Source organism: Anneissia japonica, unplaced genomic scaffold (genome assembly GCF_011630105.1).
Source record: "Anneissia japonica isolate Jap-2015-1 unplaced genomic scaffold, ASM1163010v1 scaffold288237_len41601_cov131, whole genome shotgun sequence".
Classification (NCBI taxonomy): Eukaryota; Metazoa; Echinodermata; class Crinoidea; order Comatulida; family Comatulidae; genus Anneissia; species Anneissia japonica.
This window is the reverse complement of record NW_022709838.1, coordinates 23337-40939: the sequence shown is the minus strand read 5'-3', so window position 1 is coordinate 40939 and position 17603 is coordinate 23337. Positions and strand designations below refer to the sequence as shown.

Below are 17603 nucleotides of genomic sequence, written 5' to 3'. Positions count from 1 at the left end.
AAATTCAATTATGCATTGCTACTTGAGCGATTGAGGGCAATTAACCACTATCACAAAAATATCACAATCACCTTAAACAACATCAAAATTATATTTTTTTTTGTTTTTTTTTTAATCGCTACAATAAATTATTTCGCTTTTGTTCTTATCGATGAGGGACTGTTTATATTTTGGCCTGTACCCGGGCCTGTAAATATTGACTTTGTATAAAAACTGGTTTAATATTATAGTTTTTTAAAGAAAATGTATTTGAAGTCACAAAATTGCATTGTTATTTTATGCTGTTGAAATAATTGATATGGCAAAAAAAAAAAATGTTTTGCTTTTACTCCCGCATCAATATTTCCCGGGCGGGAGTGATAATCTATTCTAAAATAAATTTTTCTATTTGCCCTAAATTTATCATGTGTTAGTTAAATGTGATAGATCATCACAAATGAAGCTGAGAGTTCCTCATTATTCAGATTCCTCATTATTCAGCATAATACTATATAGTATTTTTTTTCTTAAAAACAAAATAGGCCTAGGCACTTTTCAATGATAATACTTGCTAATTAACTAATAATATTAATAATCAATCAATATCAACAACACTGTCACTGACAATCTTCCTTACTTCTAATCTTTGGTGGTTCTTACCAAATAGAATAGTAAGCTGACAAAGGAGGAATTCATGTAACACAGTAAGTCACGGTGTTTTAGACATTTATTTACAAAATATATGTTTAGTTATTCTACTATCTAGGCCTATTTACTAAGCCAGGCCTGTGCCTAGCTAGCCTGCCAGGAATGGATCGCATCCGGCCTGATGGGTGACCGCACGCAGGAGGGCCCTCAGTCTAGCCATTTTACACTAGCCGGGGCTGCTTACTACACTACGTGGGCCTATATAACTGAAAGAAAACATACTGAACTCAGATACATTAGTAATATTTGTAAATATTCCTTACATATTGCAGGGAGGTATGAAGTGAAACGACACGCGACTCTCCCATTCACAGAGCTACACTGTTACAGGAAACTTTGTTGTTGATGATCGATGTTGTGGAAGTATTGTCCAAATGTTCAGGTTATAATATCATTATTTTTTTTATAAAACATTTTATTAAAATGAAACGTATTTAATAATTTATCATTGAGGATTAAACGTTTTAATATAGCAAATGTAGTAATTAAACATTCATATAAGAAATTTAGAGTAATGAAAATTGTATAGCTATGAACGAGCCAAGCGTTGCTAGGTAACATAAAGCATATTATCAAAGCATGAATGAGAACAAACTCGAAAAACTAAGTACTAAACATGTATTAGAAGTAACAAAGGTATAAACATTTCCACAAGTGAAGAGAGTATACTACGAATTGAGTAGTTGAATGGCTCAACATATTATAACAGAAGTTGGGGTTCCTGGAAAGAAAGGTAAGCAACATTTTTGAAGTGTAAATACATCTATAAACTAAAAGGTAAGTTGTACGTACGTAAACGGTACAGCGATACTTAAAAAGACTGACAGTAACAGCAGGGAGGTGTAAAAATACAGTACTGGTAACAGTACAGTGCTTAGTAACACTCCATCTATCTAGTCCAGGATATTGGTAAGGCCCCATCGAAATATTTATTAGTTTATCACCCCCTCACCTCAACATTTAATAGGGTTTCCTGTGGTTTTAATCCCTAATTAAAAACACAAAACTTGACAAAAACACTTGAACTTGACTTTTACATACGGTCTAATAATAGAAATAGGCTTATTAGTATTAGTATTACTGGAAATAAATATTAACCTTATCTTTACTTCTTTTTCTTGGTTCTTTAGAAAGAGAAAGGCGACATTTTCAAGAGGAAAAAGGCAAAACAAAGATTAAACCAAGTGGACGTGTTTATATTCATCCCGGTTACGGAACTCAGCCAGATTGGAAACCACATGGAAAGTCTATAGAAGTCAAGTATTCCAGGTGGTTCATTCATTTATGAATATTTAGGGCATATAGAAAAAATTATTAACATTAGATTATCACTCTTTTTTTTTTTAAATTGATGAGGGAGGGTTTTTTTTTTTTTTTTTTTATACGAACAATAGATTATTTCGCTTTTGTTTTTATTGATAAGGGAGGGGCTGTTTATATTTGGTCTGTAATTAGTAAATATTGTATAAAAATTTGTTTAATTTTATATTTTCTTAAAGAAATTGTATTTGAAGTCACAAAATTGTATTGTAATTTTTATGCTGTTGAAATAATTGATGCGGAAATTTTTTTATTTTTTATTCCCGCATCAATAGGCCTATCTCCCGAATTTTTGACGCAGACGGGAGTGATAATTTAATAAATTTTTTCTATTTGCCCTTAAATCAGACAAAATTCTCTGTTTTAGCCTTCTTTATATAGTAATATTAGGCTACACATTGTTGATAAGTCATGCATATAATATTTAGGCCTATGAGTTAAACTGTACTGTGTTTTAAAGTTAAGAAAAATCAATCAAAATATATAATTTCTTAATCTAAATTTATTTATTTATGAAAGTGTATCCCTATACCCATCCCTATAAACTGTCCTAGACAAAGCCAATAATAAACCAACTGATTAATAATAATCAACTGATTAACTGATTAATAATAATCAGCTGGATGAGAGCCTGAACCACTAATAAATAAACTAATAAATAAACTAATAAATCAACTGATTAAAATAAAATAAAACTAATAAACTAATTAATTAATAATACTAATTAACTAATAAATCAACTGATTAATAATAATCAACTGATTAATAATAATCAGCTGGATGAGAGCCTGGACATCTTTAAAAAATATTAAGCTTTGTCTACACTATCAAATTTCATCATAAAAAAGCATCACATAAAATTTGATGGAATATAGAGTTGAACATGTTCAACTTTTTTTGATACAATTTGATAATAGGCCTATGTGATATGACATCATCATGCTCATAGGCCCTATATGGACACATCACATTTTTTTTGTCATATCAAATTTGATAGTGTAGACAATTAGGGGCCTACATGAAAAAAATCAACACTTAGCCTAGGCCTAAATATATAAAATAAAAGTGACCAACATTAAAATCAAAGAATTGAGTAAGTCATCAACTCCCAACAAGAGTCAAAGACACAAATCAGTTTAGTTTTAGTAAGTAATACAGACTTAATATTATTTAAAGATAAACTTCCAGGCAATACATTGATGATAAAAATATAGTCTTACAACTTTACATAAAACACAGATTATTAAGAGAAAAAAAAAATCAGAATTTTATCAGTTTTTATATAACATCAGTATATAAGTAAGTTACTTTTTCATGGTTAACAAGGAGATGAAATATATAAGAATGGTATTACTGTATTTTGCTAATTAGATATTTACTTATAATTTTTTTTTTTTAATAGGCCTATTCAAGAAAGTATTTCCTATACTAGCTTAAAAACTTATTTAAATATATAATAAAAAATTGAAATATCAAATTTTATTGTTCATGTATATTATGCACATAAAATATTTCTCAAACTACTTATCACTGTGGAATAAACCTTTTAAAGATTATTTTAAAGCATTACATTACAGTACTATAATACATACCATTTTTTCAAACTAATTTCAGCAATGGACCAGACTGGGAATCGAGAATTAGCTATATACCACATCCATCAGACCCGGAGGCTAAACATCCACAATGCCTTCCAATAGGACAAAGGTCATTCCCAGGTAAGTTAATTACAGGCCTCACTCTAATGAAATACCCAGGCCCCAATTGAAGACCACATCCAATTAAGAACCATCTTTCTACGACCCCCGAGTGGCTGTCAGATCTTTTATTTTTATAAGATTAATTTTTTTCTAATTGAAGAACAAAGCTGATAAAGACCGTGAAACCCGTGTTCCAAAATGCCTCTGAGGCGTTTTGGGCGATTATGTTTTTATTTGTTATTTTCTTTCATTTTTACCTTCCAAAAAAAAAGGGGAGGGGGGTCGGGCCAGCCCAGCTCTCCCGAAATCTGCCCCTGGCCACCATGAGACAACCCTCTGTTACAAAATGCTTTGCAATATAGTATACAGTATCCATGTGTTTATTATTCTAAATGTTTACTCCCACATTCTTGTTTATTTTTAGACATGACAAGACAAACATATGGAGAGTGGACCTACTATCCTGACAACACAGTAGGGAAGAAGTGTTTCTTTACAGGCAGCAGTGGAGAAATTCAGCATATAAACAACTTAACATCAGCCAATGAAATAACTCATTCAATGTTATATGGTAAAAGGCGGAAATGTAAGTAGTCCTGTAAATTCATTGTGATCAATATGAGTCCTCCATATTAATTAATTTTCATGGTCTTTTAAAACCAAGTAACGGTTCTGAGACTAATGCATGTGACTTTCTTAAAAGTGTCTTATAATGTCGGTAGCAGATCCAGGAACACATGGTATGCTTCCCCGACTCCACCCCAATCTTTGGTTTGACTGTATGAATATTCTGATTACTGTTAGATTTTCCAAGCCATAGCTTTGCTCAGGGATGGATTTGGGGGGGGGGGGAAGACCGGCTCTGGTCTCCCCTTTGGGAAAGTAAAAAAAAAAAAAAAAAAAAAAAATAATTGATCGTCCAAAATGCCTCAGAGGTTATTTTCGGGTGTCAAAAAAAAAATTTTGGACCCCCTAGAGTAATGTTTCGACCCCCTTTTGGTCCTTCTTTCGCCCCCACCTCCACCTTTCGGACATCTGTGGATCTGCCCCTGCACACTCCTGATTTCAAAATCTAAAATCTACTACCTTTTAGAGGTACCTTGAAGTATATTTAAATGTCTTCTATCAGATTTACTGATTTTGTTGTTTGTTCCATAGACAATTCAATATGGCAGAAAAGGGAATTTCCATATGCATCCCCTGGGGATAAAAACTACCAGGTAGTTGAGTACTCTCCTAACTTTCACAAGAGGGGATCATGCAGGCCTATTGTCAACTTTGGGTGAGTTTACAGGCATTATTTTTTTAACAATTATTATGTGAGAGGCATATTTGTTTAGCAGCAGCACCTTTAGGAATTTTCGAGGGCAACACTAAGCTATCCAACAGGGTGGCTGACAGTTCCCAACAAATGTCAGTGAGGTCCAGGGAAAAAGCCCTGTTGGAGAGTCGTGACGCCGGAGATGACAAACATTTTAGGTGTCCAAGGATTGTCCAATTATTGCAACATGTCCAGGTTTATTTGTTACGAAAACAAAAACTCTGTCAATATCTTTTTTATTTCAAATTGTGATTGACTTTACTTTTATGTTAATAGTGGGCCACCTACAAAGAAACCAGACACATTCGTTCCTCTTCAAAAATTGCCAGAAATCACAAGGTACAGTAAAACTACATTCTTCTCAGTATTACATTAAAACTTTTGGTGGCTATGTATAGGAAACTTTAAAGTTTATTTTCTGTCTTCGTCGTGTATGGCTTAAACTTTGGATGCCCGACATACATTGCAGAAGCATAGGCTGGTTTTTTCAGGGGTGCAAAAATTGAGAATACGAAACTGAGGGGTACGAAAATCGAGAATGCAAAACAAAATCCCTATTCCAATGAAAACTTAATGGTCATTCTTAGTCTTTTTAACTCACTTAATGGAACTAATTTGCTACCATGGGGGGGGGGGGAGGTGCATCCTACGCCCAGACATTGTATAAAATACTGTTTTTTCATGATCTTATATGAAATATACTTCCATCATGTATAAAATCAAGATTACAGTAGAACCCCTATTGTGGGGACACCTTTGGAGCAAAAAAAATGTCCTCTTAATAAGGCTGTCTTCTGAATAGAAGTTGGAAGTAGTGTATTTTCAACCACACAGTTACTTTCTTCTTACTATCAACAAGTCACTATTTTATTTCTATTTAGAGAGCCTTATGTTGTGAAGGAAAGACAACGCAGACTTCAAGATGACGTGGCCATGGTCCATGACCTAAGTTCGTGGAAGCCTGCCATGCCTTTAGTATCTCCTGATGACGTTCGGTACCTGAACACATTATATTAGCATTTAGATATAATTTTTTTACCATCCCATGGCTGCTGCTAGTATTTATGTACAGTATATAACATTATATACATGACCTTTGTAAATATGGTGCTCATGCAATAATAGAAATTTAAGTAAATTCCTTTGGACTTTTGTATATGTGTAAATAATAAACATAATACACATAATATTTGTATTCCATAATTTTTATTATCAGTAAAAACTATTATGTTGTTTCTAATTGTTAAAATATAAAAATGCAAGTGAAAATGTTTTTTTTTTTTTATTAAAACCAGACTTAAGACCTGGTCCATACATATTTTGTTCATTGCTATTAATACATGTCTTCCAAATAGGTGCAGGAGTTTAATAATATGCATAGGACTGACTATACACATCGTTGCTATACTAGTCTTCCTTAAAAATAATATAGGATATGATGTTACGTGTTGGTCAAATGGTGGTCACATGACCAACTGACGCACTTAAATTAACTGCAAAACCTCTGATTCAATGTTATATACTTTGCTTAATTTTGGGGTAGTGTTGCAATCAGACTATGGTTAACTAATACGGTAGAGTACTGGGTCAAACGTTAATCACCGACCAACACGTCGCATGTCGAAAATTCACGCCAATTAACTGTACAAATTATCAATTGTTGACATTTTTATTTATAAACTCTAAAGTAATTACATAATGTGGTTGTTATTCAGTGGTGGATCCAGAAATGTAAAATCGAGGGGGCCCACAGAGGGACTTCTTTCATAGATGATGATCTAGACCACATCATCCCAAACATGATTGGGATGGAAGTAAAAATAAAAAAATAAGATTATAGCACCTCTAGATGCCTGTCAATGGCACCCTCAAACTTAAATTTGAATAATCTTCATATTTTATTCATTTTGTTTTTAATAAGTGTATTTTAAGAGTGTTGGGGGGGGGGTGGGGTCCCCCTGAATTCACCACAGAAATTCTTACTTTTGCATAAGCATTGCAGCTTTTATATCATCTTTAAAAAAAAAAACCTAGTCATCACATTATTTTATAATTGCTATTCATCAGCAAATTTGTTTAAAAGTTCCCTTTTCTCTATAACTTGGTAATCCAATAGCCCCACTGGGTTTGATATTAGAGTAGTGGAACAAGCTGGGTTACTTTAGTAATGTATCATAAATAAAGTATAAAGGGTATTAAATAGAATCTTCTTGGTACTCAATTTGAGTAGTTGTGTTCCAGGCTATTAAACTTAAATTCTGCAGAAACAGCAGCTAGCGAAGTGAACCTTTTTTTACAATATGGTTTTCTTTTTGAGATTTGACAGTTTACGTCATTCAATGGTGGTGCTCTTGTACAAAATTAATGTAACAATTAATCAATCACTGCAAGAGTAATCAAAATAGCAGGGTTTCCAAAATATCATTTTGGTATAGAGATGTATTATTTTGTACAAGTTATCAAATGTTTATTGTTTCCATATTAATAATGCAATAAATTATAATGCTATGTACACTTGCGTTGTTTCCATAGTTTTATACAAATGGTGGTTATGGTATGACTTAAGACAAGGTTAACAACGATACTCTCCGCGGGGTTTTTGTAGACATCTGCTGGTCGGGGTTAGTTTTTACATCACTTTCTTTAGCACCTTCATTCGTATTAACTTTATCAGGGTCATTTGGTTTATTTGATGTTTCCTGAGGGCTAGCTTGAGTAGGCAAGCTGCAGCTACCATTACTGCTGCTAGGTTCGACACTACTACCGCTGCCTGCAGCTAGGGTAGATGAGGTACTTGGAACTGATGCTAACTGTATCCTCCTTGGTTGTGGCTTCTCAGATTTGTTTGCAGCTATGATTGGAAAAAAGGATAACAAAAAAGCTTTATTTTGTTTTCTTTTTAACCAAAAAACAAAATTTATCCTTTAAATAAAAAAATATAAAAGAAATTTTTGTAAATCCAATTTACTTGCTATTGATTTATTCCAGGTCAAAAAGTAGTCTTAACAAAAACTGCAACCAGTCAACTACCATTTACAGTGGTGGATCTAGAAATTCAAAATAGAAGTGCCCAGGGAGAGACTTCACATATGTAGGGTTTACACCACCTCAGCTCCAATATGGTTGGGTCTGCGTAAAGAAAATTTATGATAATGGCATCTCTAGATGGCCAGAAATGGCACTCCCAGATTTAAATTTGAATATAATTTTCTTTTTTTCTCCATTTTTTATTTATAATTTTAAAAAATTTAGGAGGGGGACTTTTCCCTTGAATGGCATGCTACTAATTTAAAACACAAAATTACTTAAATCATTAAATAGGCTGGAATATGCTTGGGAGACTTTGGAAATGGAAATCTTACTTGTTTTACACATATAAAACAATTGGTACATTGTTTCTATCAGGCTACTACTAATTATGACTACTGTACCTTTGTCATTGCTGCTTGCGGGAGGGGACGACACCGCCGTGAGGGGAATTCTTCTCTTCTGCGGCTGCTGATTGGAACTGAATTAAAAGAATTGAGAATTGATTAGTGTAATAAAATATAAATGCTTATGTCATCATCAGCTGTTCATTTTGCTAACGGTTAATGCTCCCATCTCAGACAGCATCGTAGGACGCAGCCCAATGCAATTTATCATTGGGAACAGTCTTAAGTCATTGTGAGAATATTAAACGTGTTTAATATTTTATGACGCGACTGTCCCTGATGGAGTCTAAATGCTGTTTTCTACTAGGCGAACTTATTCGCGTGAATCGAAAACGTTTTGCGAAGCTAAAAAGAAGTGAAACCAATCAGAGCTCAGGAGGCGAACTGATAAACAGGTTTATATTTACCTTGTGGTGTCACTGTTTGCAACACTTTTTGATACAAGTGTTGTCAAGGTAACTCGCCTACGCTCACCATTAGAGCTGTTTTGATTGGTTAACTCTGGTTTCTTGACATCACTAGATAAAGGACTATGCACTGGAGATGATTTCTTATTTGTTGTTTGGATTAAAATTGATTCACCATTGGTTGCTGGTGCAATGATGTCATCACATTTCATATTTTCATCCAATGACTGAGGGGCTTCTTTCTTCTTGTATGGTACTCCAAGCTCCCCTGGTTCAAATACGACAATCGTACAATAACCATCAGTTGAACAAACTGAAAGGTACTGCCCATCTGAAGACCTAATCAAATAAAAACAAACAGAAATCCAATAAATTTATTTCATATTTTGATTAACATTCATATCAAATACTGACCATAAGAGAAGCTATGGCACAATGAAAACACAATGAATAGGAATGCAAGATGCACCTCATTTTTAATTACCTCATTTTTAATTGACTAGTTATAAACTTTGATTTTAATATGATTGGTTGGTTTATATTTGCTTTCAGAGAACAATCTGGGTAGGGTACCATGCATTCTCCCTCTTTCTTTTTTCTTATATTCTTGGGTTGGGGGGAGAGGCTCTAGATACCATTCTCCCTGGATCCGCCGATGTAAAGAGCACATGAGCTTTCACACATCTACAATTTCTTTCAAATAATAATAATAATATGTCGTTCCTATATAGCGCTTCACGCCTTTACAAAGCCTCTAAGCGCTTCACATTACTACTCCGGTCAGTGGATCAAGCACATATGGAACACATTGAACACCAAATTTCAATTCAATTCAATTCAATTTCAATTCATTTCATTTATTCGATCAATAATCAACAATCTGTACAGACATAAAATTCAAAGTGGCACAAGGACGAAAATTGAGATATTGAAACACGTTTCAAACTATAAAAAGGTCTTGGGTGAATTGTTTATAAAAATATTACGAGAACAAGATCAAAACAATGATTATAATTGTTATTAAGATGATTACAATTAAATTCATTCATTCATTTCATTATTTATTTGGTCTTTAAACAACAAGAACAGAAAGAGAGTGACAAAAAAGATCGAAACAATGATTATAATTGTTATTAATATTATTACAATTAAATTCATTCATTCATTTCATTATTTATTTGGTCTTTAAACAACAAGAACAGAAAGAGAGTGACAAAAAAGATCGAAACAATGATTATAATTGTTATTAATATTATTGCAATTAAATTCATTCATTCATTTCATTATTTATTTGGTCTTTTAACAACAAGAACAAAAAGAGAGCGACAAAAAAGATCGGAACAATGATTATAATTGTTATTAACATGATTACAATTAATTTCATTCATTCATTTCATTATTTATTTGGTCTTTTAACAACAAAAACAAAAAGAGAGCGACAAAAAAGCTGAAATTTGGGGAGACAAGGGTCAACCAAAGTGAACCAAATCACTGTAGCAAAGCCGCTTTACCCAAAAAATGTCCTACAGCAGCTTTAAGTCCAGTAGAAGCGAGGGACAAGTGGAGAATGCGCAATACCACAGAGCACTTCCGTCACTATTACACCACACTTAGGCATGTCATCTTTTTTGTCAAATAAAATTTTAAAGCCTGGACAGGGCTTCATATAGGAAGGCTTCATATAGGAAACTGTATGTGAAAAAGAACCCACGATTTTTACTTACCATGCTAGGTCATTTATCTGCTGATAATGGATCTTGGATATCATGGCAAATGGTGTCACCTGCTCCGTGTCGTACAGCATGATGGAGTCCTCCGACGCCACAGCAAACACCATCCGATAAGGTAGGCTAAGGTATAGAAACAGGAGCATTGTGAAATAACAGTGTGGACATGACTTTAGAAACATGTATTTTGAGCTATTTAGATGTAGCACATAGACTGAATGATTTAATTATTTTTACACTTAAATCTATTAAACTCAGTATACACTATCATATTTATGTGACTAATTTGTGTGATGTGACCATATATGGGCATGATATCATATTACGCTCAAATATGGATATATCACATTTGTTTGTAACAAACTCTGGTCAGAACTTCAAAAACTACCAGTAAATGTATAATTAAATTAATTTAACTATGTTTGCTTACTTGAACAATGACCTAGTTGTGCTTTTCTTGTCATTGTTTTCACTTTTTACTTCTTCTGATTTGACGTCTGCTTCCATTCCATTGTTCTTTTGATCTTCTTTAGTTTGATCCATCTTCTCTGTATCTTCATCTTTTTTCTGATTTACCTCCTCTTCATCATTTTTTATTGTTTCCGTGGTTTCAGGCTGTTTGCTCCTCAGCTCAAATAGCACAGGGCAGCATCGCACAGCTACAGTGGGTTTTGCAGGTCCAGGGTAGTGAAGTAACGGTCTAAGGAAAAAAAAAATTAATTAATTTCTTTTTGTAAGCCAGAGAATATTAATGATACTAATATAATAATTATAATAATATTAATTATCATTATTACTATTGATAATACTTATATAACACATATTTAGAGCATCTAATCGGTTGAAAGTTCTGAACTAATCCCACACAGGCCTCTAAATGTCTCCTAACAAAATAGTGCTTTCTGATTGGCTGAAAGTCTATCAGACAAGGTTTTTAATTTTATGAAAAAGTGTCAAATGGGTATAGTAGAGTTACTTTCTACAACTGATAAAACACTTGTTCCTAGCAATAAAAATATTATTACTAATTGGTAATTTACTATATTTATTAAGGAACCTAAGTTAAGAGAAAATACTAATAAAGATTGTTATAAGCTCCTCGATGATGTTCTGGATGAAAGTTGTACCATAGTAGTCTCTATATCACCATGCGCTATACATTTTACCATGTTTCTTATAGCATTCGATATTTGTGAACTAATAGCTGAGTAAGACAGCAATCATGAAAATGTTCTGCCTGAGTGATCACCTTCGCTAGATATTCTCTACCTCTTTAACAAGTTTGAATTAGTCATAAAACTAACTACGACCTAACCACTTACGTTTTAAACTATCAGACTTTTACTGGATTCCAACAGATGTTTGATTAAACTTAGATGAAGTAAATGTGTTTTTAAATTCAAATTAGATTTTTGTCTTACAAATTCAACAATGTCTGATCAGACTTTTTATGAAAGTGTACAGTACCCTTGTCTCAGATATATCTGATCAAATAAATCAGGTGAATTTCTATGTCCTTTGACCTCTCAACTGTACTTCACCAGACCAAGTCTATTCAAACATTAAAAAGCTTCCGACTGAAAATGGGAATGTAGAGCGAATTCACTCATCCATGCCTGTCATCGCGTACATTGTACTTTCTACTTCAAATCAATTTTTATGTTTTATGACACGTATGCGAAGATGTCACAAACACCGATGTTTAATAGAGTACAGTCCACATACTGGCCTGAATGTAGATTCAGCCGACAACCCTTCCAGATTTCAGGAGACAAAGTAACGCACAACGTACAGTTCAGACATAAAATTAACATGACGTCACTACATTCTACGTCGTCACGAATCGCAAGCTTTCTATTATCATATGTATGACTTGACAAGCTAGCAAGTAGAGTTAATTTGTTGCTATTTAAAAACCCTAATACATAAATGGGATATGACATTGACTAGCTCAACCATCAAACCCTCTTGGACAACAAGAAACACTTCCAACTTCATTGAATACTAACTTGCTCAGTGATAGTCTTGAGAAAAGGAATGTTGTATTCGATGTACTATCCCCCACTTCATAGACGCCGCACGGTACGATCAGGAACTCACCATCAGGGCTAAAGGTTAGGCGACGGAAAAACGACTTCAAACTGTCGTCATCGTGAAACATTCTAATCTGTTTTGTTTGGGCCTGTAAGTTAAACATGTTGAATAATCCATTAAATTCACTGTATAATAATCCTTCGCCCTATGTGTGTTATGTAAATAATGCTTGTATAGAGTATTCAATTCTAAGCAAGGCAATCAAAAGGAACATAAAAAGAACAACCAAAAAAATTTCTATGAACCTTAAGGTACAAGGCCATCTTTGGCTTTAAAACTCCTTGTTTTAAGGCCTGATGGCAATCATCAATAAAATAAAATATTGAAAAATTTGCATAAAGCTATAAAAAAGCAGTGCAAAAAGTTTTTGCCAAGCACACTGGGAACGTCAAAATTCAGGTTTATTTTGGCTCTCTGACTAAATTTTATAGCCATCCCTGATTTATTGTTTATTACACTTTCAAAAGAGGAACCAGCATGAAAGCGCATTATATTATAATAAAATATACAAAATAACGTCTTACCTCTCCTTCATTATTTGTTGTGTTGACTGACATCCTGGTTACATGATTGACACATCGCCTTGATTGAAGGCTGTAGATTCTACAAGATCTGCAAAGGTTTCAGATCAATCAATCAATTAACAATATTATTATTTTTAATAGGATTTATATACTGTAGTGCACATATCCACAAATCTGCTCAGGGCACTTTTTCCCTGGTCAATGAATACAGAATCATACACAGCATGTAACCTCCTCCAATCCCTGGGGAGTACTCCTAGTTAAGCGTGTAATCAGCACTACTAATTTCATTCCGAATCATTCACCTCCTATGGTCAATGGTCATATATTTATATAGCGCCTTCCACAGAAAACCGTCTCAAGGCTCTGTTGAAGCCACAAGAAACAAAGACAAAAGAACGCAAAGGGTGGGGGGGAGTGTGCACCCCCGATTTTGAGATAGTGTCGCCATCACTACCGTGTACACGCAGGTACCTCGGCGTTAGTTTGCTGGGCTCTGGTAGCTTCCACCAAGGATAAGCCTATGACTCTCATGCACTGCTAACTTGGCGGCGCTACCTCAAGTAAGGAAGTGCGACTTTTCAGGGGAAAAAAGACTTAACTACGGAACAACTTAAACTACAGAAATTTAACTACAGAGATGAACTAATAAATGAGAATTATTAACCATGAAGAAGTTAACAAAGATTGAAGAGATAAGCTTCCTACCAGGTACCCATTAGTACTCCTGGGTGAAGAGAGGCAATACAGAAAGTGTCTTGCCCAAGAACACAAGCACTGTGACAAGCAGCGGACTCGAAACCATAACTTTCAAATTGAAAGCCCAAAGCCTTACTGTACACGCTGCTCCATACACTTCTACTCTCTTTTTTCCATTTTCAGTCTACCATACATCGATATACCTATTACGAATACACTCATACATCCCAGATAAATTCACCACCCTCAAACAAATGGATTAAACTTACCTATCGCAACTAAATGTAGCAACAAACTGGTTTTGGGGATCAAAGGCAACACCCTGAACGTAATTCTTGTGGTCTTTTAATAAATGCAATTTTTCACCTATATGGAAAAATTGATCAATTAACATATTTTTTTACAGAATAAAATATTATCAAAATTTTTCTATATATTAAAAATGCAATTACTGTATAGAGAAATTCAGTTCTCGTAAGTTCATATTTCATAACATGTTTTTCTCCACATTAAATATAAACCAGACAAACAAAAATAAAGCAAACAAAATTTTATGGGCAAAAGCTGGGGGAGTCAAACAAAATGACACTGTTAAAACATGCGCAAACACAAGCTTGTTTGACACACCCATATATGTCTGGCCTTGTTCTGATTGGTCAGTTATATTTGATTGGCACTTGATTGAGAGATCACTTGTGATGTTTTCATAGTGAGTTTTGCTAAAGTACAGTACTGGTATTTCCACTCTTCTGGAGGTTTTATGAAATAAATTGAGAAACTGAATACACTCACCATCACCAGCAGATGCAAGGACATGTTGAGATGTTGAGAACCTAACAACATTCACTGCCTTCGTGTGACGTGACAAGTTTGATGCAAATTGCACCCAGGGCTTTCCATCGCTATCAACAGTCAGATACCATATCTACAATCAAATTATAAAAATATTATTTATTAACAACAATAATTTAATTTTTTAATATGGTAATAATAATAAAAATCATATTAATATAATATTATAAGAATAATAAGCTGAATAAAATACTAGGCAAAACAACCATGTTTTGAAGATTTATAAAAAAAAAAAAAAAAAAAATTGCCATTCAAAAGATTAAAAAAATTAGGTTATCAAATTTTTGTCAGATACCAAATATAAATGTTTTTTTTTTTAATGATTTACAGAATGTTTACTTACCGGTATTTTGACATACAATTGAAATTTACAAAGAACATGTAAGTACTATATGAATAGTGTTATATCAGTTAAATGACACAGAATCATATTTCTTGTTATATAAATTTCAGTTGAAAGCTTAAGTTATAACTCTTTCAATATACAGTACTATAAAGTAGGCCTATGTTAAAAATCAGGTATGAATATATTGAAGTGATTCATACCTCACAAGACATTCTCCAGAGGTATAATGAGTTTGTCATGTGCTTTACTACTAAAAACTACTGAAAAGTTTTTTATTGGATAAAAAGTTTATTTAATGATGAAAAATTACTCGTATTTTATTGTCTGCACCCGCAGTTGCCAAACGTGTATGCTTTCCAATTTTCTGGATATCAACGCTGTAAACAGGATCACGTCCATGCCAGGAGATTTCTGGAGTATCAAGCTTCATTGCTGCAAAATAATGCTAAAAATAAATCAGGCCTAACTACTTTTAGGCCTAGGTAGGACCATATAATTTTTTGGCTTTATTTAGTAGGTTTTGCTTGTTTAAGATGTTTGGATACTTTACTTTAGATCTACTGTAGAGTCCTGTGGCTGTAGTAGGTAGGCCTAACTACCTTGCCTTGGTTTACCTTGGTTCCAAGACTTTTTAAGCCCAGGCTTGTTTGTGTGTTGCTCTGAGTATATCTTCTTAATAAACGGTCGTAAGGGGCAAACTTCAGCGGGTGATGCCAGTCTGCTTCCAATCGAGATTTAAATTGGTTAGGCTAAGTGTTACAGGTTCAATAATCTGGGCAGGCAGGTTTAAATTCCAAATGTCACAGACAGTGTAGACTAGCCTAGGCCTATTTGAAAAAAAAAAAAAAAGTTTTTACCGGACTCTCAATCTATTCTAGGCCTAGGCTATAATATTAAAGTTACTATATACTATTTTCTATTAGCCTAGCTAGGCCTAGCCAAGGCCTAGTTAAATGTCATGCCAGCAGAGTAGTCTACTCTAGCTAGGCTAGGCCTAGGCCTCCATGCCTGCCTAGATTAGCCTAACTAGTACTACCTGGTCCTAGCTAGGCCTACCTACGACGGTACTGACATTTTCGGCACCGGCATTTTCTTCTGCCTACTAGCCTAGGTAGGCGCCTATTATTAATAATATCAGAATTTAGCTACTGATATACCATAACTTAACTAAACCTAGAATCATAATAAAACCGAAAATTATAAGTAGGCCTATATCATTCAACAAAATAATTAACAAAAGTGTATTTACTGATGATGTCAGAGTTTTCGCTAGCGACGAACTGTTATCAACAATTATTAATTTCGCGGGGTTTTTCAGAATAACTGTAGCGCCCTCACAAAACAAAAACACGTGCTCGGTAGGTCAATCAAGGTCAAGCAATGTTTGCAAGAAATTATGTTTTCGGAGTTGTGCACCGGTAATACCGGGCTTAAATTGAAACAAAAAGGCAGTGCAGCATGGCAGTCAGTAGATTAAGAGCAATAGTAGCAAAGCAGGTAATGTCGCAAAATATGTTACTATAAATTTAACCAATCTAGGCCTAGCGGCCATACAATTTAGCCATACTTTATTTAGACCTCTAGCGGCCCTACGCCCTAGGCCCTCGCTGGCTGGCTAGACACTCAATCGATCGTCTCGGTCGGCTCGGCAATCTGACACTGACTTGACACTGTTAAGAATACGATATAGCCACTGGGTTGGCTGTACAGTGTAGGCCTAGTCTGTACAACGAAAAAGAAGACGTAGTCTGGCCTGGACCTCCTCGTACCTAATTATCTCAGCTTGGTCCAGTACTCTCAGTACCACTAAAACTATCCCATGCGAAACCTGAAATACATTCTTACTTAGGCGGCGAGAGTTTCGTTTTATACCTTTTTTTTAGCAAACTCGCTACTCACCAGAAATAATGATTTTGAATAAAAATATAATATAATAATTAATAATATGATTTTATTTTTGGCCAGCTGAGTTAGCGCACCCACCACTGCGGAAAATTGAAATTCCAGCATAAAAAAATAATTTTTTTGTTATTCCCGCATAAATATTTACCAAATTTTTGACGCAGGTGGGAGTGATAATCTAACAATTTTTCTTACTCACACTTATTAAATTACTTATTTTTAAATTTTTTTATTTATACATTTTTTACCCATTCACACATGTGAGGCCGCATATTACACATGTTCTTTTCCTGCCAACACATCCAGATGTTTAACGAAGTATATAGAAGTACAAGTATAGGATGTACAATTTCACCCTGCCCTCCCCCCTCTCCCAAACCCTCTAACTAATAACACCTATCACTAAGGAGTTATCCTCATTCTAATAATATAATTTCATTTTCACTGCATTGAACTATTTTTAAATTGTGCATTTTCAGGTCTCTGTGGCAATAGGTTTAAGAGAAGAGCAAGTTCTACCACTTATCTATTTACCTCCTGTGTCCAAGAAAAGGTGAGTAAATTTTAGTGAATTGTAGCCTATATTACAA

General features: G+C 34.1%; 3 protein-coding genes across 3 annotated transcripts in view; 2 read left to right on the top strand and 1 right to left on the bottom strand.

Moving 5' to 3' along the window:
- Positions 1 to 1270: 1270 nt before the first annotated feature.
- On the top strand, positions 1271 to 6165 carry LOC117106944 (spermatogenesis-associated serine-rich protein 1-like). The gene is made up of 7 exons (XM_033248463.1): positions 1271 to 1420; positions 1818 to 1956; positions 3622 to 3725; positions 4132 to 4293; positions 4866 to 4989; positions 5305 to 5367; positions 5910 to 6165. The coding sequence occupies exons 1-7, from the start codon at positions 1375 to 1377 to the stop codon at positions 6043 to 6045; spliced, it is 774 nt and encodes a 257-aa protein (XP_033104354.1). The 5' UTR covers positions 1271 to 1374; the 3' UTR covers positions 6046 to 6165.
- A 32-nt stretch (positions 6166 to 6197) lies between these two features.
- Positions 6198 to 16418, bottom strand: LOC117106943 (chromatin assembly factor 1 subunit B-like). Its single transcript, XM_033248462.1, has 11 exons — positions 16361 to 16418; positions 15422 to 15543; positions 14706 to 14838; positions 14183 to 14279; positions 13215 to 13302; positions 12606 to 12778; positions 11027 to 11296; positions 10594 to 10719; positions 8870 to 9208; positions 8460 to 8536; positions 6198 to 7885 (listed from the first exon to the last, which is right to left on the bottom strand). The coding sequence occupies exons 2-11, from the start codon at positions 15539 to 15541 to the stop codon at positions 7590 to 7592; spliced, it is 1719 nt and encodes a 572-aa protein (XP_033104353.1). The 5' UTR covers positions 15542 to 15543; positions 16361 to 16418; the 3' UTR covers positions 6198 to 7589.
- A 70-nt stretch (positions 16419 to 16488) lies between these two features.
- The window catches only part of LOC117106945 (probable arginine--tRNA ligase, mitochondrial), an 11286-nt gene continuing 10171 nt past the window's right edge, over positions 16489 to 17603 (top strand). Inside the window, exons 1-2 of the mRNA XM_033248464.1 lie at positions 16489 to 16608; positions 17493 to 17566. Coding sequence (XP_033104355.1) covers positions 16570 to 16608; positions 17493 to 17566 — 113 coding nt within the window. The 5' untranslated portion in view covers positions 16489 to 16569. The remainder of the gene's footprint in view (positions 16609 to 17492; positions 17567 to 17603) is intronic.